General features: G+C 46.6%; 1 protein-coding gene across 1 annotated transcript in view; it reads left to right on the top strand.

The window, feature by feature from the left end:
• The window catches only part of LOC118377585 (pleckstrin homology-like domain family B member 2), a 73,213-nt gene that overhangs the window by 11,325 nt on the left and 39,732 nt on the right, over positions 1-22,156 (top strand). Inside the window, 5 exon segments of the mRNA XM_052498247.1 lie at positions 2,420-2,604; positions 6,036-7,166; positions 13,159-13,524; positions 14,804-14,944; positions 15,273-15,410. Of these exon segments, the coding sequence (XP_052354207.1) occupies positions 2,420-2,604; positions 6,036-7,166; positions 13,159-13,524; positions 14,804-14,944; positions 15,273-15,410 (1,961 nt within the window).

Below are 22,156 nucleotides of genomic sequence, written 5' to 3'. Positions count from 1 at the left end.
GTTCTATGTGTGTCTTGGAAGTCACGATGGTATGGATAGAACTGACCCGTTACTCAGAGGAACATTTCTTCCCTTACCTATCGTTGATGAGTAAAATGGCTGTTTCCTCTCCATTGCTTTCACCTATAGAGTGTTTTCAGATCAGCGATGATGGAGGGGAAATTGAACTGCCAGGGGAATTGAGGAAATTCCTGACCGCTAACAGTATTTATATTTCCCCAAATTCCTGACTGCTAACAGTATTTATATTTCCCCAAATTCCTGACTGCTAACAGTATTTATATTTCCCCAAATTCCTGACTGCTAACAGTATTTATATTTCCCCAAATTCCTGACCGCTAACAGTATTTATATTCCCCAAATTCCTGACTGCTAACAGTATTTATATTCCCCAAATTCCTGACTGCTAACAGTATTTATATTTCCCCAAATTCCTGACCGCTAACAGTATTTATATTCCCCAAATTCCTGACTGCTAACAGTATTTATATTCCCCAAATTCCTGACTGCTAACAGTATTTATATTTCCCCAAATTCCTGACTGCTTACAGTATTTATATTTCCCCAAATTCCTGACTGCTTACAGTATTTATATTTCCCCAAATTCCTGACTGCTAACAGTATTTATATTTCCCCAAATTCCTGACTGCTTACAGTATTTATATTTCCCCAAATTCCTGACTGCTAACAGTATTTATATTTCCCCAAATTCCTGACTGCTAACAGTATTTATATTTCCCCAAATTCCTGACTGCTAACAGTATTTATATTTCCCCAAATTCCTGACTGCTAACAGTATTTATATTTCCCCAAATTCCTGACTGCTAACAGTATTTATATTTCCCCAAATTCCTGACTGCTAACAGTATTTATATTTCCCCAAATTCCTGACTGCTAACAGTATTTATATTTCCCCAAATTCCTGACTGCTAACAGTATTTATATTTCCCCAAATTCCTGACCGCTAACAGTATTTATATTCCCCAAATTCCTGACTGCTAACAGTATTTATATTCCCCAAATTCCTGACTGCTAACAGTATTTATATTTCCCCAAATTCCTGACCGCTAACAGTATTTATATTCCCCAAATTCCTGACTGCTAACAGTATTTATATTCCCCAAATTCCTGACTGCTAACAGTATTTATATTTCCCCAAATTCCTGACTGCTTACAGTATTTATATTTCCCCAAATTCCTGACTGCTTACAGTATTTATATTTCCCCAAATTCCTGACTGCTAACAGTATTTATATTTCCCAAATTCCTGACTGCTTACAGTATTTATATTTCCCCAAATTCCTGACTGCTAACAGTATTTATATTTCCCCAAATTCCTGACTGCTAACAGTATTTATATTTCCCCAAATTCCTGACTGCTAACAGTATTTATATTTCCCCAAATTCCTGACTGCTAACAGTATTTATATTTCCCCAAATTCCTGACTGCTAACAGTATTTATATTTCCCCAAATTCCTGACTGCTAACAGTATTTATATTTCCCCAAATTCCTGACTGCTAACAGTATTTATATTTCCCCAAATTCCTGACTGCTTACAGTATTTATATTTCCCCAAATTCCTGACTGCTTACAGTATTTATATTTCCCCAAATTCCTGACTGCTAACAGTATTTATATTTCCCCAAATTCCTGACTGCTTACAGTATTTATATTTCCCCAAATTCCTGACTGCTAACAGTATTTATATTTCCCCAAATTCCTGACTGCTTACAGTATTTATATTTCCCCAAATTCCTGACTGCTAACAGTATTTATATTTCCCCAAGTTCCTGACTGCTAACAGTATTTATATTTCCCCAAATTCCTGACTGCTTACAGTATTTATATTTCCCCAAATTCCTGACTGCTAACAGTATTTATATTTCCCCAAATTCCAAAGTAAGGAAGTCAATTGCTCTGCTACTTTTAGAAACCTGAACTACAATGTGTGTATTAGTTTTGGATCTGAGAATAGGTGTGTGTGTGTGTTGGCTGTCAGGCCCTCTGTGTTATGGGCCATTTTGTATAGCAGCTCTCTGCATTTTGGGTTATGGGTGTTCTGCCAAGCCCAGCAAGGAATCGACTTAGCTGCACGTACATCCACCATGCAACTTTCACCCTCACTCCTAATGGGGCGGCACACACTGGCCCACGTATACACAGAGCTATTAATACCTCTCTCCTTCCTCAGTCCAATAGGCTTCAACAGACTAAACAGACAACCAATGGACAGGGAATGGAAATGTTTTCTTCACTATTCACTTAACGGTGAAGATGGACACTTTTTAAAATAACATGTATTATGTATCAACTCTTTCTCTCGCTCTCTTTCTCTCGCTCTCTTTCTCTCTCTCTTTCTCTCTCTCTCTCTCTTTCTCTCTTTCTCTCTCTCTCTTTCTCTTTCGCTCTCCCCCCAGACTATCTGAAGTTTAGTAGTGACTACAGACATGGGGAGGTGGGAGGGGCCAGCAGCGCCAGAGGGATGCGCTCAGCCTCAGAGCTCCGTGATTTGATGGACACCTTACAACGCAAGAAGATCGCCCTGGAGACAAGCCTGAGAGCCAATGGGGACGCTAGCCCCTCCTACTTCAGTATGAAACAGGTATGACAGTTTGGGGTTTCATGCATTGTGAGTTGGAGTGTTTATTACTAAGTCAATACATTACAATATAATTTGGTCCAAGAGACTTTGGTCCAAGAGACTTCTTATCTTCTACCCCCAAGCCATAAGACTCCTGAACATCTTCTACCCCCAAGCCATAAGACTCCTGAACATCTTCTACCCCCAAGCCATAAGACTCCTGAACATCTTCTACCCCCAAGCCATAAGACTCCTGAACATCTTCTACCCCCAAGCCCTAAGACTCCTGAACATCTTCTACCCCCAAGCCCTAAGACTCCTGAACATCTTCTACCCCCAAGCCATAAGACTCCTGAACATCTAATCAAATGGCTACTCAGACCATTTGCATTAATACCCCCTCCCCCCTTTACGCTGCTGCTACTCTCTGTTTATTATCTATGCAAAGTCACTTTAACTCTACCAACATGTGCATATTAACTCAATTACCTCGACTAACTGGTGCCCCCGCACATTGACTCTGTACCGGTACCCCTCTGTATATAATCTCCACATTGACTCTGTACCGGTACCTCCTGTATATAGCCTCCACATTGACTCTGTACCGGTACCCCCTGTATATAGCCTCCACATTGACTCTGTACCGGTACCCCCTGTATATAGCCTCCACATTGACTCTGTACCGGTACCCCCTGTATATAGCCTCCACATTGACTCTGTACCGGTACCCCCTGTATATAGCCTCCACATTGACTCTGTACCGGCCCCCTGTATATAGCCTCCACATTGACTCTGTACCGGTACCCCCTGTATATAGCCTCCACATTGACTCTGTACCGGTACCCCCTGTATATAGTCTCCACATTGACTCTGTACCGGTACACCCTGTATATAGCCTCCACATTGACTCTGTACCGGTACCCCTGTATATAGCCTCCACATTGACTCTGTACCGGTACCCCCTGTATATAGTCTCCACATTGACTCTGTACCGGTACCCCTGTATATAGCCTCCACATTGACTCTGTACCGGTACCCCCTGTATATAGCCTCCACATTGACTCTGTACCGGTACCCCCTGTATATAGCCTCCACATTGACTCTGTACCGGTACCCCCTGTATATAGCCTCCACATTGACTCTGTACCGGTACCCCCTTGTATATAGACTCCACATTGACTCTGTTCCCGGGACCCCCTGTATATAGCCTCCACATTGACTCTGTACCGGTACCCCCTGTATATAGCCTCCACATTGACTCTGTACCGGTACCCCCTGTATATAGCCTCCACATTGACTCTGTACCGGTACCCCCTGTATATAGCCTCCACATTGACTCTGTACCGGGACCCCCTGTATATAGCCTCCACATTGACTCTGTACCGGTACCCCCTGTATATAGCCTCCACATTGACTCTGTACCGGTACCCCCTGTATATAGCCTCCACATTGACTCTGTACCGGTCGGTACCCCCTGTATATAGCCTCCACATTGACTCTGTACCGGTACCCCCTGTATATAGTCTCCACATTGACTCTGTACCGGTACCCCCTGTATATAGCCTCCACATTGACTCTGTACCGGTACCCCCTGTATATAGCCTCCACATTGACTCTGTATTGGTACCCCCTGTATATAGCCTCACTACTGTTATTATACTACTGCTCTTTAATTATTTGTTACTTTTATTTTGTATTTTTTACTTACCTATTTTTTTTTTAACCTATTATTTTGACCGAATACAACAGGTATTACAGTGAAATGCTGACTTACAGGCTCTAACCAATAGTGCAGTTGAATCATGACGTTGGTGATCTTCAGGTCGAAGCTCTAGAAAGAGGCCCGAGTTCCCGACTCGGAATTCTGAGTTGGATTTCCGTTCAAAACGTATTTTCCCAGTCAGAGCAACAACAAAAAGTTCCCTAGTTCCCAGTTGTCTTGAACTCACTGGAGTTGCAGTTCCTAGTTCCCAGTTGTCTTGAACTCACTGGAGTCGCAGTTCCTAGTTCCCAGTTGTCTTGAACTCACTGGAGTCGCAGTTCCTAGTTCCCAGTTGTCTTGGACTCACTGAAGTCGCAGTTCCTAGTTCCCAGTTGTCTTGAACTCACTGGAGTCGCAGTTCCTAGTTCCCAGTTGTCTTGAACTCACTGGAGTCGCAGTTCCTAGTTCCCAGTTGTCTTGAACTCACTGGAGTCGCAGTTCCTAGTTCCCAGTTGTCTTGAACTCACTGGAGTCGCAGTTCCTAGTTCCCAGTTGTCTTGAACTCACTGGAGTCGCAGTTCCTAGTTCCCAGTTGTCTTGAACTCACTGGAGTCGCAGTTCCTAGTTCCCAGTTGTCTTGAACTCACTGGAGTCGCAGTTCCTAGTTCCCAGTTGTCTTGAACTCACTGGAGTTGCAGTTCCTAGTTCCCAGTTGTCTTGAACTCACTGGAGTCGCAGTTCCTAGTTCCCAGTTGTCTTGAACTCACTGGAGTCGCAGTTCCTAGTTCCCAGTTGTCTTGAACTCACTGGAGTCGCAGTTCCTAGTTCCCAGTTGTCTTGAACTCACCGGAGTCGCAGTTTCTAGTTCCCAGTTGTTTTGAAATGTGCAGAATGTTTATCCTTTTAAGCTTAGAGACCCTTAAACCCAGACTTGGACTACACATCCACGCCACTGAGTAGCAGGCTAGTGATTGCTTTGCAATGCTTGCAGTTAGCCACTGATTCCTTCCAAACCACTCATTGTTGAATCTGCGATTTCCAACTGGTTGTGTAATGTTTATGGCCGATGAGCACCGATACGTTTTATCAATAATTTCTCTTCATTGAAAAGGATTTGCCAGTAGATTGTCGACTTGATTCATGATGATCACTGATAGATTGCTAGCTAAGATTTTGAAAGTATAGCGCTGACCGTCCAATCAAAGTTACTGTAGATATGTGGTTTGACGTCATTTTATCTTTGGCCAATGACTTTGAACCTTCTTAGATGGGTACTTCAGTAACTCTATGGCAGCATCCAAGGGTCTTGAATTTTTTTAGCTCTCCCCGTAGATTTTGTGGTGTCATAGTGTCCCCATGAGTGACAGAACATTGAGCCAATCACGGCGCAACTAGAAAACATTACCCACCCCTACGCTCTATATTTTCCGCTGGCTGCCCCACCACCACAGAAAACACCTGCATTTTGGAGCTGCCTTACTCAAGAAAGCAAAAAAGAGATGCAGCTTTTTGTATGCAGCTTTATTAACTCAATCATTTATGATTTTTTTTTTTTTGCAAACTGATATGTGACATGTATTAATGCCAAAATAACAGGCAACAACAACCAAAATAATCTGCCTCACTTGCCCTGAATGGGTTGCCATTGCACCTAGGAAATTTGTGTGACCGGACCTTCTCAAATAGCAGTTGACTACCCCTGCTAGATGGACATTCCTAATGAATTTTCTTCTACTCCTCTCCCTCCCAGTCTCCACCCACCACCACGTCTGTGACCTCACCCACCTCGATGTGGTCAGCCTATCAGGAACAGGCTAGGCGCTTCTACGGCTCTGATCGTCCTCCTCTCTCTGGCAAAGCTGCCGCCCCTCGCTCCCCCTCTCGGCGCTCTGACCCCCCTTCCTCCCGAACTTCCATGACCCGGAAACAATCATACCAATCACAGGACAGCCTGCTCATCTCCCCTGGCAATGGGCGACGCCCACTAAACCCAAACTCCTCCCCCCTGTTGTCGATGCGGAACTGTGGAGGTTCCTCTAACTCAGTGGCCGGTGGTGATAGCCTCTCCTCTCCTCCAACCTCATCCCTCTTTCCAACTAGTGGAGTAGCCAGCATGCCCTCCAGTCCCCGCCTGGGACTACGAAGCCACGGCAACCATGAGCCGGTGTCCAGCAACCGAACCAGGAAGTACTCTGCAGGGTCTATAGGCGGCATAATGGAAAGTCACAACTGCACACTGCCCCGCCTCTGCCCCTCATCATCACCTCGTTCCCATGACAACGGAGCCCTGGCCCTGTTTTCCCTCCCCCTAACCTCTAATCCTCTACGCAACTCCTCCCACAACAATAGCCAAAACCACACCACAAACAACAACTACAACCATAACCAAATGACTAACTTCACCTACAGCCAGGCCCAAAACATGAACCGGAACCAAGGAGAGGGGGTAGAATCCATCTCTCTCTCCATCCCTGAATCTCCCACCCAGGCCCCTCCAGACGTGACCTCACCGTCCCTATCAGGGGGCTCTTCCAGCCCCGGTGTGGCCAAGATACTCAGCTTCACCTCCACCAGCTCCACCTCCAGCCTTCAGGAGCCAAAGAGGTCAGCCAGCCGAGGAGCCTCCCCTGGACCAGAGCTCTTTCTGGGGGAGAGGCAGAGAGAGCACAGGGGGGTAAGACTGGAGCCTGGGCTAGGATTAGAGGAACGAAGGCAGTCATTTGGAAAGGGAGGGGTAGGGCTGGGGGCGGGGTTGAACCCTCCAGGAGGGTTCAGGGTGAGGAGTGGCAGTATCAGCTCCCTGAGTGGGAAGGAAGAACTGACTGACTACCACCATCGCCAGAGAGACGAGAGACTACGAGAACAGGAAGTGGAGAGACTGGTGAGTAGTGTGTGTGTGTGTGTCTGAAATGATCCAAATGAAATAGTAATTCAATTAGGAACAGGATGGGTGGAATCAGATGACTTCCCTCTCACCTCTCGACCTCTTGAAGACATTGTTCAGGAAGTGCACTGTTTGGGCGTACGCACACACACACACACACACACACATGTTCCCTGAGGGAGGTTCAGTGCCAAGGCAGATACCTCTGGCTGCTAGCCTATGCTAAGATACGTAGCTATTCTCACTCCTTCACTTTGTTGGGTCTGGTTCAGAGGAAAGTACAGACGTCTGTGGGCTCTCCGTGGTGTGTGTGTGTGTGTGTGTGTGTGTGTGTGTGTGTGTGGTTTGTGAGTGTGTGTGTGTGTGGTTCCATAAGTCGGGCCATCTGGAGTTCCGCCCAGTTGGGTTGGTCCGGGTCATTTTGGAACCCATAACAGAAACGTCAGATGTGGGTTAGAACCAGATTGAATTAATGACTGGGAATATACCGCAGGTGGATTCTCTCTGTCTCTCTCTCTCTCTCTCTCTCTCTCTCTGTCTCTCTCTGTCTCTCTCTGTCTCTGTCTCTGTCTCTCTCTCTGTCTCTCTCTCTGTCTCTCTCTCTGTCTCTCTCTCTCTGTCTATCTGTCTCTCTGTCTCTGTCTCTCTCTCTGTCTCTCTCTCTCTGTCTCTCTCTCTGTCTCTCTCTCTGTCTCTCTCTCTGTGTCTCTCTCTGTGTCTCTCTCTGTGTCTCTCTCTGTGTCTCTCTGTGTCTCTCTGTGTGTGCATTCAGAAATTATTCAGACCCCTTGACTTTTTCCACATTTTGTTACGTTACAGCCTTATTCTAAAATGGATTCAAGTTTTTTTTCAATCTAAACATAATACTCCATTAATGACAGTGAAAACAGGTTTTTAGAAATACATTATTTACATAAGTATTCAGACCCTTTGCTTTGAGACTTAAAATTGAGCTCCGGTAAATCCTGTTTCCATTGATCATCCTTGAGATGTTTCTACAACTTGATTGGAGTAAATTCAATTGATTGGACATGATTTAGACAGGCCTTTCCATGTAAGGTCCCACAGTTGACAGTGCATGTCAGTGCAAAAACCAAGCCATGAGGTTGAAGGAATTGTCTGTAGGTCTCTGAGACAGGATTGTGTCGAGGCAGAAATCTGGGGAAGGGTACCAAAATATGTCTGCAGCATTGACGGTCTCCAAGAACATAGTGGCCTCCAATATTTTTAAATGGAAGAAGTTTGGAACCACCGAGACTGTTCCTTGAGTTGGCCTTCCAACCACACTGAGCAATCGGGGGAGATGGGTGTTGGTCAGGGAGGTGAACAAGAACCCGATGGTCACTCTGACAGAGCTCCAGAGTTCCTCTGTGGAGATGGGAGAACCTTCCAGAAAGAAAACCATCTCTGCAGCACTCTACAAATCAGGCCTTTTATCCTCTTTGGGCTGCAATCCCGTTAACGGGATCGATATGACAACAGCCAGTGAAAGTGCACGGCGCCAAATTCAAAACAACAGAAATCTCATAATTAAAATTCCTCAAACATACATGTATCTTAGACCGTTTTAAAGGTACTCTTGTTGTTAATCCCACCACAGTGTCTGATTTCAAATAGGCTTTACGGCGAAAGCACCACAAACGATTATATTAGGTCACCACCAAACCACAATAAAAACAGCCATTTTCCCAGCCAAAGAGGAGTCACAAAAAGCACAAATAGAGATCAAATGAATCACTAACCTTTGATTTTCATCAGATGACACTCATAGGACTTCATGTTACACAATACATGTATGTTTTGCTTGATAAAGTTCATATATATTTTTAAAAATCTGAGTTTACATTGACGCGTTACATTCACTAGTTCCAAAAACATCCAGTGATGTTGCCATATCGATTCAACAGAAATACTCATCATAAATGTAGATGATAATGCAAGTTATACACATGGAATTATATATATACCTGTCCTTAATGCAACCGCTGTGTCAGATTTCAAAAAAACTTTACGGAAAAAGCAATGCAATAATCTGAGACGGCGCTCAGAACAATCAAGTCAAATTAGCCGCCATGTTGTAGTCAACATAAACCATATATTACATGCTAAATATTCCCATACCTTTGATCTTCATCAGAATGCACTCCCAGAAATCCCAGGTCCACAATTAAATGCTTGATTTGTTCGATAATGTCTGTTATTTATGTCAAATTAGCTACTTTTGTTAGCGCGTTTGGTACACCTATCCAAACGCTGGAGCTGGTCGACCATTTTTTCAGACAAAATCTTGAAAAAGTTATATTACAGGTCGAAGAAACATTTCAAACTAAGTACAGAATCAATCATTAGGATGTTTTTATCATAAATCTTCAATAAAGTTCCAACCGGAGAATTCCTTTGACTTGAGGAGGAACGGAACGCAGGAAGATATCATGCGCGTGACCTGGAACTGGCTCTCTGCCAGTAGTCTGACTCATTTCCCTCTCATTCAGTCCCACCACACAGTAGAAGCCTCATTCAAAATTCTATAGACAGTTGACATCTAGTGGAAGCAATAGGAAGTGAATCTTCATTCATATCTCAAGGGGATTTCAATAGGGAATGGGTTGAATATATATATACCAACCTCAGATTTATCACTTCCTGTTTGGATTTGTTCTCAGGTTTTTGCCTGCCATATAAGTTCTGTTATCCTCACAGACATCATTCAAACAGTTTTAGAAACTTAAGAGTGTGTTCTATCCAATACTACTAATACTGCTAATATATGCATATTATTAGTATCTGGGACAGAGTAGCAGGCACCTTATTCATCCAAGCTATTCAATACTGCCCCCATGTCACCAAGAAGTTAAGAGTTGAAGTATAGCCAATTTGTCTGTGTATGTTCTGTATATTTTATCATTTCATGTAGGATATCATCAACACCGCAGGCCATTTTGGGTTGGAGGGTTTGTATTTTGTCCTGTAGTTCATTCAATGTAATTGGAGAATCCAGTGGGTTCTGGTAGTCTTTTAATATCTGATTCTAAGATTTGTAATTGCTCATGTACAGTTGAAGTCGGAAGTTTACATACACTTAGGTTGGAGTCATTAACTCTATTTTCAACCTCCACAAATTTCTTTTCAACAAACTATAGTTTCTTCAAGTCGGTTAGGACATCTACTTTGTGCATGACACAAGTAATTTTTCCAACTATTGTTAACAGACAGATTATTTCACTTATAATTCACTGTATTACAATTCCGGTGGGTCCGGAGTTTACATACACTGAGTTGACTGCCTTTAAACAGCTTGGAAGATTCCAGAAAATTATGGCATGGCTTTAGAAGCTTCTGATAGGCTAATTGACACGGTTTGAGGCAATTGGAGGTGTACCTGTGGATGCATTTCAAGGCCTACCTTCAAACTCAGTGCCTCTTTGCTTGACATCTTGTAAAAATCAAAAGAAATCAGCCAAAACAAATTGTAGACCTCCACAAGTCTGGTTCATCCTTGGGAGCAATTTCCAAATGCCCGAAGGTATCACGTTCATCTGTACAAACAATAGTATGCAAGTATAAACACCATGGGACCACGCAGCCGTCATACCACTCAGGAAGGAAACTCCTTCTGTCTCCTGGAGAGGAACATACTTTGGTGTGAAAAGTGCAACTCAATCCGAGAACAACAGCAAAGGACCTTGTGAAGGTGCTGGAGGAAAGTGGTACAAACGTATCTATATCCACAGTAAAACGAGTCCTATATCGACATAACCTGAAAGGCTGCTCAGCAAGGAAGAAGCCACTGCTCCAAAACCGCCATTAAAAAAAAGCCAGAATACGGTTTGCAACTGTACATGGGGACAAAGATCGTACTTTTTGGAGAAATGTCCTCTGGTCTGATGAAACAAAAATAGAACTGTTTGGCCATAATTACCATAGTTATGTTTGGAGGAAAAAGGGAGATGCTTGCAAGCCGAAGAACACTATCCCAACCATGAAGCACAGGGGTGGCAGCATCATGTTGTGGGGGTGCTTTGCTGCAGGAGGGACTGGTGCACTTCACAAAATAGATGTCATCATGAGGAAAGAAAATTATGTAGATATATTGAAGCAACATCTCAAGGCATCAGTCAGGAAGTTAAAGCTTGGTCGCAAATGGGTCTTCCAAATGGACAAAGACCCCAAGCATATTTCCAAAGTTGTGGCAAAATAACGTAAGGACAACAAAGTTAAGGTATTGGAGTGACCATCACAAATCCCTGACCTAAATTTGTGTGCAGATCTGAAAAAGCGTGTGCGATCAAGGGAGGCCTACAAACCTGACTCAGTTGCACCAGCTCTGTCACGAGGAATGGGCCAAAATTCACCCAACTTATTGTGGGAAGTTTGTGGAAGGCTTCCTGAAACGTTTGACCCAAGTTTAAAGGCAATGTTACCAAATACTAATTGAGTGTATGTAAATTTCTGACCCACTGGGAATGTGATGAAAGAAATAAAAGCTGAAATAAATAATTATCTCCACTATTATTCTGACATTTCACATTCTTAAAATAACTGACCTAAGACAGGGAAGTTTTACTAGGATTAAATGTCAGGAATTGTGAAACTGAGTTTAAATGTATTTGGCTAAGGTGTAGGTAAACTCCGACTTCAACTGTATATGTTTTTGCTATTTTTTTCTTTGTTATAGTACAAGTCCCTGGGCCTGGAAATGGTTGCTCTCCCCCTCTAGGATGGAGAAGCTGTAATCGTTAAAGTATGGGGATTCTATTGGGGGGGATATAGGTAGCACACATTAGGACATTTTTCTCTGTTGAGATCATTTCTGTATTAATTTCTAGCCAGATGTAAAATGTTCCTATTTTGACTCATTTAAGAGAGTGGGTTAGGTCTGCCCTATAACAACTTGGCATATGCCATGAGTTTCTCCACTCTTTCATACCTGGTAGTTTGGTGGATGGGACTACCAGCTCTCTGGAACCTAGAGGGCAAACAGTGGGTCCATCTCCTCTATACTATGTTTCTTATAGGATGACAATGTCTGTATTTCCAATTTCTTTGATGAAGTCTGGATTCCTGCTCTTTAGGATAAAGGCAGATGACCTCAGACCTTGTATATTCCAGGAAGAGATAGTAAAAGCTTTGTGTTCCATAGTGTCTAGTGTTGTTTTTGTGTGGTTTAGGCCATTACATTAGGTGTGAGCAGAGCATCTGATACATACCTCTTAGGTCGCAGGAGTTGTTGAGGTCCTTTCCTTTCACTGTTGACTTTGAGACTGCTGTTTTGCAGGAACTATTTAATGAAGCTGCCAGCTGAGGACGTGTGTGGCGTCTGTTTCTCAAACTAGACACTAATGTACTTGTCCTCTTGCTCAGTTGTGCACCAGGGTCTCCCACTCCTCTTTCTATTCTGGTTAGAGCCAGTATGCGCTGCTATGTTAAGGGGGTAGTACACAGCGTTGTACGAGATCTTCAGTTCCTTGGCAATTTCTCAAACGGAATAGCCTTCATTTCTCAGAACAAGAATAGACTGACGAGTTTCAGAAGAAAGATCTTTGTTTCTTGCCATTTGAGCCTGTAATCGAACCCACAAATGCTGATGCTCCAGATACTCAACTAGTCTAAATAAAGCCAGTTGTATTGCTTCTTCAAACAAAACAACAGTTTTCAGCTGTGCTAACATAATTGCAAATAGGTTTTCTAATGCTCAATTAGCCTTTTAAAATGATAAACTTGGATTAGCGAACACAACGTGCCATTGGAACACACAAGTGATGGTTGCTAATAATGGGCCTCTGTACGCCTATGTAGATATTCCATAAAAAATCAGCCATTTCCAGCTACAATAGTAATTTACAACATTAACAATGTCTCCACTGTATTTCTGGTCAATTTGATGTTATTTTAATGGACAACAATTGTGCTTTTCTTCCAAAACCAAGGACATTTCTAAGTGACCCCTGTCTTGTGAACGGTAGTGTACATGTTTCTGTGTGTGCTGTAGGAACTCCAACGGCTGGAGACCATCCTGTCTTTGTGTTCAGAGCTGGGGCGATCGGAGCAGGACAGGGAGAAGAGTGTTGGTTCTAGTCCAGGTACCGGTGCCGGTCTAGCCGATCTCCAAAAGATCAACCGGGAACTAGAGAAGCTCCAGGTCTCTGACGACAAAGAGCCAGTATCAGTCTTCTTCGACTTAACCGTTAACGGAAATGGTACCGCCTCGGAAAACAATTATTATGGTAATGACCAGGAGCGTCAGGTCGGACTGCGATGGAGCAGAGATCCCCGTGACAACAGGGCGGAATCACCCGTCGTCACTCTACGAAGCTCTGCCTCCTCGCCCACCCCGCATCTACCGAGGACCAATCAGGTGAGACTTCTTCACTTTCTCACTCTCTCTCTCCCCTTTCAGCCAACCTCCCGGTCTCTCTCTCCCTCCCTGTCTCTCTCTCTCTCACTCCTTTCGGCCAACCTCCCTGTCTCTCTCTCCCTCTCCTTTCAGCCAACCTCCCTGTCTCTCTCCCTCTCTCCACTTTCAGCCAACCTCCCTCTCTCTCTCCATCTCCCTCCCTGTCTCTCTCCCTCTCTCCACTTTCAGCCAACCTCCCTCTCTCTCTCCATCTCCCTCCCTGTCTCTGTCTCTCTCTCCCTTTTCAGCCAACCTTCCTGTCTCTCTCTCTCCCTTTTCAGCCAACCTTCCTGTCTCTCTCTCTCTCTCCCTTTTCAGCCAACCTTCCTGTCTCTCTCTCTCTCCCCTTTCAGCCAACCTTCCTGTCTCTCTCTCTCTCCCCCTTTCAGCCAACCTTCCTGTCTCTCTCTCTCTCCCCTTTCAGCCAACCTTCCTGTCTCTCTCTCTCTCCCCTTTCAGCCAACCTTCCTGTCTCTCTCTCTTTCTCCCCTTTCAGCCTAACTTCCCTGTCTCTCTCTCCTTTCAGCCAACCTCCCTGTCTCTCTCTCTCTCTTTCTTAATGTTGCTTCATGTAGCTTCTCATGGCTTAATAAGAGTTAAAGGAGAGAGAGATGTGAGTGGTGGAGAGAGAGATCCCCTCTCACCATAAAGTATTACAGAGGAAAACACACACTGGCCTTGGCCACGTCTCAACACCTCCTTCTACATTGCTTAGTTCTGTTGTGAAAACTCCTCTGGAATCTGACTTACTCTTATCATTTAGGATCCACGTATTTTATCTACTCGCAAAAATGTCTGATCTTCTTAGACCTCCACAACAAGCTTTAGAGGTCAGGGTCGTTTGTTATAGTGTCTTCTATTTACCTCGTCAGAACCTGGAGGTGCTGGATACTGTATTTCAAGTTGGGTTTCTGTGCAGCTGTGAGAGGAGGTCACAGGAGATGTGAGTGTGTGGACAGCTAAATTCAACCCATGAAGCTATCACATTAACACCTAGAACATGTCTATGAACACAGTTGTGTTTTTTTGTGCCCTTGATCTGGATGACCTATAGTGGGGTGCAGGCTTTTGTTCCTGCTCAGCACTAACACGCATTATTCAACTAATTATCAAGATCTAGTTCAACTGAATCAGGTTTGTTCTGGGCTGGGAACAGACACCAGCACCACCAATATCTCTCCAGGACCAGTGAATAAAGAACATAGCATAGATTCCATTGTGAGAGTGATGTCATCTTTAGGCGCTGGCGGAGGAGGAGGGACGTCGGAGGAAGGAAGTGACCCGTGTGGAGGAGGAGAGGATCCAGGTGCTCAACAACATGGACAAGCTGGAACAGAAGATCAAAGAACTGGACAACCAGATGGACGAATCACTCAGAGAAGTAAGGAGGGATGGGGGAGGGACAGAGAGATATAGAGGAATGGAGGGACACACTCACTCTCTCACTCTCTCTCCATCCAGGTGGAGATGGACACACTCTCTCTCTCTCTCTCCATCCAGGTAGAGATACAGACAGACTCACTCTCTCTCTCTCTCCATCCAGGTAGAGATACAGACAGACTCACTCTCTCTCTCTCTCCATCCAGGTAGAGATACAGACAGACTCACTCTCTCTCTCTCCATCCAGGTAGAGATACAGACAGACTCACTCTCTCTCTCTCCATCCAGGTAGAGATACAGACAGACTCACTCTCTCTCTCTCCATCCAGGTGGAGATGGAGGGTGCCCTGGTGCAGGCTGAGCAGGATGCAGAGCTATCAGCTCTGCAGCAGGAGAGCGATGCTGTGGAGACACTCAACACCAAGATGGCCGACATGGAACAACAGGCACCGGACCAGAAGCCACAGGTGTGTGTCTGTTGTCACACTGAGTCATCTGGGTTCACTAGGAGCAACTCAACATAAGGGAGGGAGAGAGTGACAATATGTGTGGGTGTGTACGTGCTGTTACATGGAGTTTGTAAGAGTGTGTGGTGTCATAAGCACTGTGTGGATGCAGTGGTGGAAAAGTACCCAATTGTCATTCTTGAGTAAAAGTAAAGATGCCTTAATAGAAAAGTGAAAGTCACCCAGTAAAATACTACTTGAGTGAAACTCTAAAATGATTTGGTTTTAAATATACTGAAGTATCAAAAGTAAAAGTATAAAAAATTACATTTTTAAATGTACAGATATCAATCATAAATCTACAAACGAAGCATGTGTTTAGTCAATCCGCCAGACCAGAGGCAGTAGGGATGACCAGGGATGTTCTGTGTTTAGTGAGTCCTCCAGATCAGAGGCAGTAGGGATGACCAGGGATGTTCTGTGTTTAGTGAGTCTGCCAGATCAGAGGCAGTAGGGATGATCAGGGATGTTCTGTGTTTAGTGAGTCCTCCAGATCAGAGGCAGTAGGGATGATCAGGGATGTTCTCTGTTTAGTGAGTCCACCAGATCAGAGGCAGTAGGGATGACCAGGGATGTTCTGTGTTTAGTGAGTCCTCCAGATCAGAGGCAGTAGGGATGATCAGGGATGTTCTCTGTTTAGTGAGTCCACCAGATCAGAGGCAGTAGGGATGACCAGGGATGTTCTGTGTTTAGTGAGTCCTCCAGATCAGAGGCAGTAGGGATGACCAGGGATGTTCTGTGTTTAGTGAGTCCTCCAGATCAGAGGCAGTAGGGATGATCAGGGATGTTCTCTGTTTAGTGAGTCCACCAGATCAGAGGCAGTAGGGATGACCAGGGATGTTCTGTGTTTAGTGAGTCCTCCAGATCAGAGGCAGTAGGGATGACCAGGGATGTTCTGTGTTTAGTGAGTCCTCCAGATCAGAGGCAGTAGGGATGACCAGGGATGTTCTGTGTTTAGTGAGTCCTTCAGATCAGAGGCAGCAGGGATGACCAGGGATGTTCTGTGTGTTTAGTGAGTCCTGTTTAGTGAGAGACCAGAGGCAGAGGGATGACCAGGGATGTTCTGTGTTTAGTGGTCCTTCATGACCCAGGGATGTTCTGTGTTTAGTCAATCCGCCAGACCAGTCCAGGGATGTTCTCTGTTTAGTGAGTCCTCCAGACCAGAGGCAGTAGGGATGACCAGGGATGTTCTCTGTTTAGTGAGTCCTCCAGACCAGAGGCAGTAGGGATGACCAGGGATGTTCTGTGTTTAGTGAGTCCTCCAGATCAGAGGCAGTAGGGATGACCAGGGATGTTCTGTGTTTAGTGAGTCCTTCAGATCAGAGGCAGCAGGGATGACCAGGGATGTTCTGTGTTTAGTGAGTCCTTCAGATCAGAGGCAGCAGGGATGACCAGGGATGTTCTGTGTTTAGTCAATCCGCCAGACCAGAGGCAGTAGGGATGACCAGGGATGTTCTCTGTTTAGTGAGTCCTCCAGACCAGAGGCAGTAGGGATGACCAGGGATGTTCTCTGTTTAGTGAGTCCTCCAGACCAGAGGCAGTAGGGATGACCAGGGATGTTCTGTGTTTAGTGAGTCCCCAGATCAGAGGCAGTAGGGATGACCAGGGATGTTCTCTGTTTAGTGAGTCCTCCAGACCAGAGGCAGTAGGGATGACCAGGGATGTTCTGTGTTTAGTGAGTCCTCCAGATCAGAGGCTGTAGGGATGACCAGGGATGTTCTCTGTTTAGTGAGTCCTCCAGATCAGATGCAGTAGGGATGACCAGGGATGTTCTCTGTTTAGTGAGTCCTCCAGATCAGAGGCAGTAGGGATGACCAGGGATGTTCTGTGTTTCGTGAGTCCTCCAGATCAGAGGCAGTAGGGATGACCAGGGATGTTTTCTGTTTAGTGAGTCTGCCAGATCAGAGGCAGTAGGGATGACCAGGGATGTTCTGTGTTTCGTGAGTCCTCCAGATCAGAGGCAGTAGGGATGACCAGGGATGTTTAGTGAGTCCCCCAGATCAGAGGCAGTAGGGATGACCAGGGATGTTCTGTGTTTCGTGAGTCCTCCAGATCAGAGGCAGCAGGGATGACCAGGGATGTTCTCTGTTTAGTGAGTCCGCCAGACCAGAGGCAGCAGGGATGACCAGGGATGTTCTCTGTTTAGTGAGTCCTCCAGATCAGAGACAGTAGGGATGACCAGGGATGTTCTTTGTTTAGTGAGTTCACCAGATCAGAGACAGTAGGGATGACCAGGGATGTTCTCTGTTTCGTGAGTCCGCCAGACCAGAGGCAGCAGGGATGACCAGGGATGTTCTCTGTTTCGTGAGTCCGCCAGACCAGAGGCAGTAGGGATGACCAGGGATGTTCTGTGTTTCGTGAGTCCTCCAGATCAGAGACAGTAGGGATGACCAGGGATGTTCTGTGTTTCGTGAGTCCTCCAGATCAGAGGCAGTAGGGATGACCAGGGATGTTTAGAGACTGAAAAACAGCTTCTATCTCAAGGCCATCAGACTGTTAAACAGCCACCACTAACATTGAGTGACTGCTGCCAACACACTGTCATTGACACTGACCCAACTCCAGCCACTTTAATAATGGGAATTGATGGGAAATGATGTAAATATATCACTAGCCACTTTAAACAATGCTACCTTATATAATGTTACTTACCCTACATTATTCATCTCATATGCATACGTATATACTGTACTCTACATCATCGACTGCATCCTTATGTAATACATGTATCACTAGCCACTTTAACTATGCCACTTTGTTTACTTTGTCTACATACTCATCTCATATGTATATACTGTACTCGATACCATCTACTGTATGCTGCCCTGTACCATCACTCATTCATATATCCTTATGTACATATTCTTTATCCCCTTACACTGTGTATAAGACAGTAGTTTTGGAATTGTTAGTTAGATTACTTGTTGGTTATCAGTGCATTGTTGGAACTAGAAGCACAAGCATTTCGCTACACTCGCATTAACATCTGCTAACCATGTGTATGTGACAAATAACATTTGATTTGATTATACAGTACACTGATTGGCATGTGACTAGATGACTTGGTATGTGTAAATCCCCATCATGCTGTCTCCGGTTCAAATATACAGCTGTTAATTCACAACAGGGTCAAGTGGTTTGGTAAGAAGAATGCCCCTCTCCCCTCAGGTGTGATTACTACCTCTGAGGGTTTAGAGCTTGAGGTACTCACCTCATACAAGTACTTGGGAGTATGGCTAGACAGAACACTGTCCTTCTCTCAGCACATATCAAAGCTGCAGGCTAAAGTTAAATATAGACTTGGTTTCCTCTATCGTAAATTGCTCCTCTTTCACCCCAGCTGCCAACTAACCCTGATTCAGATGACCATCCTACCCATGCTAGACGTAATTTATAGATTGGCAGGTAAGGGTGCTCTCGAGTGGCTAGATGTTCTTTACCATTCGGCCATCAGATGTTCCACCAATGCTCCTTATAGGACACATCACTGCACTCTATACTCCTCTGTAAACTGGACATCTCTGTATACCTGTCGCAAGACCCACTGGTTGATGCTTATTTATAAAACCCTCTTAGGCCTCACCCCCTTATCTGAGGTATCTACTGCAGCCCTCATCCTCCACATACAACACCTGTTCACTCCCCCCTATCTGAGATATCTACTGCAGCCCTCATCCTCCACATACAACACCCATTCTGCCAGTCACATTCTGTTAAAGGTCCCCAAAGCACACACATCCCTGGGTCGCTCCTCTTTTCAGTTCGCTGCAGCTTGCGACTGGAACTAGCTGCAACAAACACTCAAACGGGACAGTTTTATTTACTCAATCATGGACACTGATAGTTGTGGCTGCTTTGTGTGATGTATTGTTGTCTTTTCCTTCTTGCCCTTTGTGCTGTTGTCTGTGCCCAATAATCTTTGTACCATGTTGTGTTGCTACCATGCTGTGTTGTCATGTGTTGCTGCCTTGCTATGTTGTCTTAGGTCTCTCTTTATGTAGTGTTGTCTCTTGTTGTGATGTGTGTGTTGTCCTATATTTATACGTAATTTATTTTTTATTATAATTTTAAAAAAATCCCTGCCCCCTGTCCCTGCAGGAGGCCTTTTGGTACGCTGTCATTATAAATAAGAACATGTTCTTAACGGACTTGCCTAGTTAAATAAAAATAAGTAGCGTTCACTGCCCTGTCTTATCACACACACATACACAGGGGTGTGTTAAAGTGAGGATCGACTAAAGGATCAATGACAAGAGAATGAGGTGGGGTTGGATGGATGGTAGAAAGTGTGTGTGTGTTCGCACCCTCTCTGGGTTGTGTTCAGGCCTGTTCCGGAGACTTCCATTAACCCTACAGCTGGCAGATAAATGAGAATGGAGACGGAGGGAGAGTGAGGGGAGACCGAAGGGAGAATGAGGGGAGACCGGAGGGAGAATGAGGGGAGACCGGAGGGAGAATGAGGGGAGACCGGAGGGAGAATGAGGGGAGACCGGAGGGAGAGTGAGGGGAGACCGGAGGGAGAATGAGGGGAGACCGGAGGGAGAATGAGGGGAGACCGAAGGGAGAATGAGGGGAGACCGGAGGGAGAATGAGGGGAGACCGGAGGGAGAATGAGGGGAGACCGGAGGGAGAATGAGGGGAGACCGGAGGGAGAATGAGGGGAGACCGGAGGGAGAATGAGGGGAGACCGGAGGGAGAATGAGGGGAGACCGGAGGGAGAATGAGGGGAGACCGGAGGGAGAATGAGGGGAGACCGGAGGGAGAATGAGGGGAGACCGGAGGGAGAATGAGGGGAGACCGAAGGGAGAGTGAGCGGAGACCGAAGGGAGAGTGAGGAGAGACCGAAGGGAGAGTGAGGAGAGACCGAAGGGAGAGTGAGGGGAGACCGAAGGGAGAGTGAGGGGAGACCGAAGGGAGAGTGAGGGGAGACCGAAGGGAGAGTGAGGGGAGACCGAAGGGAGAGTGAGGAGAGACCGAAGGGACAGTGAGGAGAGACCGAAGGGACAGTGTGGAGAGACCGAAGGGACAGTGTGGAGAGACCGAAGGGACAGTGTGGAGAGACCGAAGGGAGAGTGAGGGGAGACCGAAGGGAGAGTGAGGGGAGACCGAAGGGAGAGTGAGGGGAGACCGAAGGGACAGTGAGGAGAGACCGAAGGGACAGTGAGGAGAGACCGAAGGGAGAGTGAGGAGAGACCGAAGGGAGAGTGAGGGGAGACCGAAGGGAGAGTGAGGGGAGACCGAAGGGACAGTGAGGGGAGACCGAAGGGACAGTGAGGGGAGACCGAAGGGACAGTGAGGGGAGACCGAAGGGACAGTGAGGAGAGACCGAAGGGAGAGTGAGGGGAGACCGAAGGGAGAGTGAGGGGAGACCGAAGGGAGAGTGAGGGGAGACCGAAGGGAGAGTGAGGGGAGACCGAAGGGAGAGTGAGGGGAGACCGAAGGGAGAGTGAGGGGAGACCGAAGGGAGAGTGAGGGGAGACCGAGGGGAGACCGAAGGGAGAGTGAGGGGAGACCGAAGGGAGAGTGAGGGGAGACCGAGGGGAGACCGAAGGGAGAGTGAGGGGAGACCGAAGGGAGAGTGAGGGGAGACCGAAGGGAGAGTGAGGGGAGACCGAGGGGAGAGTGAGGGGAGACCGAAGGGAGAGTGAGGGGAGACCGAGGGGAGACCGAAGGGACAGTGAGGGGAGACCGAAGGGAGAGTGAGGAGAGACCGAAGGGAGAGTGAGGGGAGACCGAAGGGAGAGTGAGGGGAGACCGAAGGGAGAGTGAGGGGAGAGTGAGGGGAGACCGAGGGGACAGTGAGGGGAGACCGAAGGGAGACTGAGGGGAGACCGAAGGGAGACTGAGGGGAGACCGAAGGGACAGTGAGGAGAGACCGAAGGGAGAGTGAGGAGAGACCGAAGGGAGAGTGAGGGGAGACCGAAGGGAGAGTGAGGGGAGACCGAAGGGAGAGTGAGGGGAGAGTGAGGGGAGACCGAAGGGACAGTGAGCGGAGACCGAAGGGAGAGTGAGGAGAGACCGAAGGGAGAGTGAGGGGAGACCGAAGGGAGAGTGAGGGGAGACCGAAGGGAGAGTGAGGGGAGACCGGAGGGAGAGTGAGGGGAGACCGGAGGGAGAGTGAGGGGAGACCGGAGGGAGAGTGAGGGGAGACCGGAGGGAGAATGAGGGGAGACCGGAGGGAGAATGAGGGGAGACCGGAGGGAGAGTGAGGGGAGACCGAAGGGAGAGTGAGGGGAGACCGGAGGGAGAGTGAGGGGAGACCGGAGGGAGAGTGAGGGGAGACCGGAGGGAGAGTGAGGGGAGACCGGAGGGAGAGTGAGGGGAGACCGGAGGGAGAATGAGGGGAGACCGGAGGGAGAATGAGGGGAGACCGGAGGGAGAATGAGGGGAGACTGTGTCTGGTCAGCTAGCCTGTTTCTGCCGTGTCGGGTCAGCTAGCCTGTTTCTGCCGTGTCGGGTCAGCTAGCCTGTTTCTGCCGTGTCTGGTCAGCTAGCCTGTTTCTGCCGTGTCGGGTCAGCTAGCCTGTTTCTGCCGTGTCTGGTCAGCTAGCCTGTTTCTGCCGTGTCTGGTCAGCTAGCCTGTTTCTGCCGTGTCGGGTCAGCTAGCCTGTTTCTGCCGTGTCTGGTCAGCTAGCCTGTTTCTGCCGTGTCTGGTCAGCTAGCCTGTTTCTGCCGTGTCTGGTCAGCTAGCCTGTTTCTGCCGTGTC

The sequence above is a fragment of the Oncorhynchus keta genome, chromosome 4, assembly GCF_023373465.1.
Source record: "Oncorhynchus keta strain PuntledgeMale-10-30-2019 chromosome 4, Oket_V2, whole genome shotgun sequence".
Classification (NCBI taxonomy): domain Eukaryota; kingdom Metazoa; phylum Chordata; class Actinopteri; order Salmoniformes; family Salmonidae; genus Oncorhynchus; species Oncorhynchus keta.
Note: the sequence above shows the minus strand (reverse complement) of the source record. Positions and strands in the feature narration are given on the sequence as shown.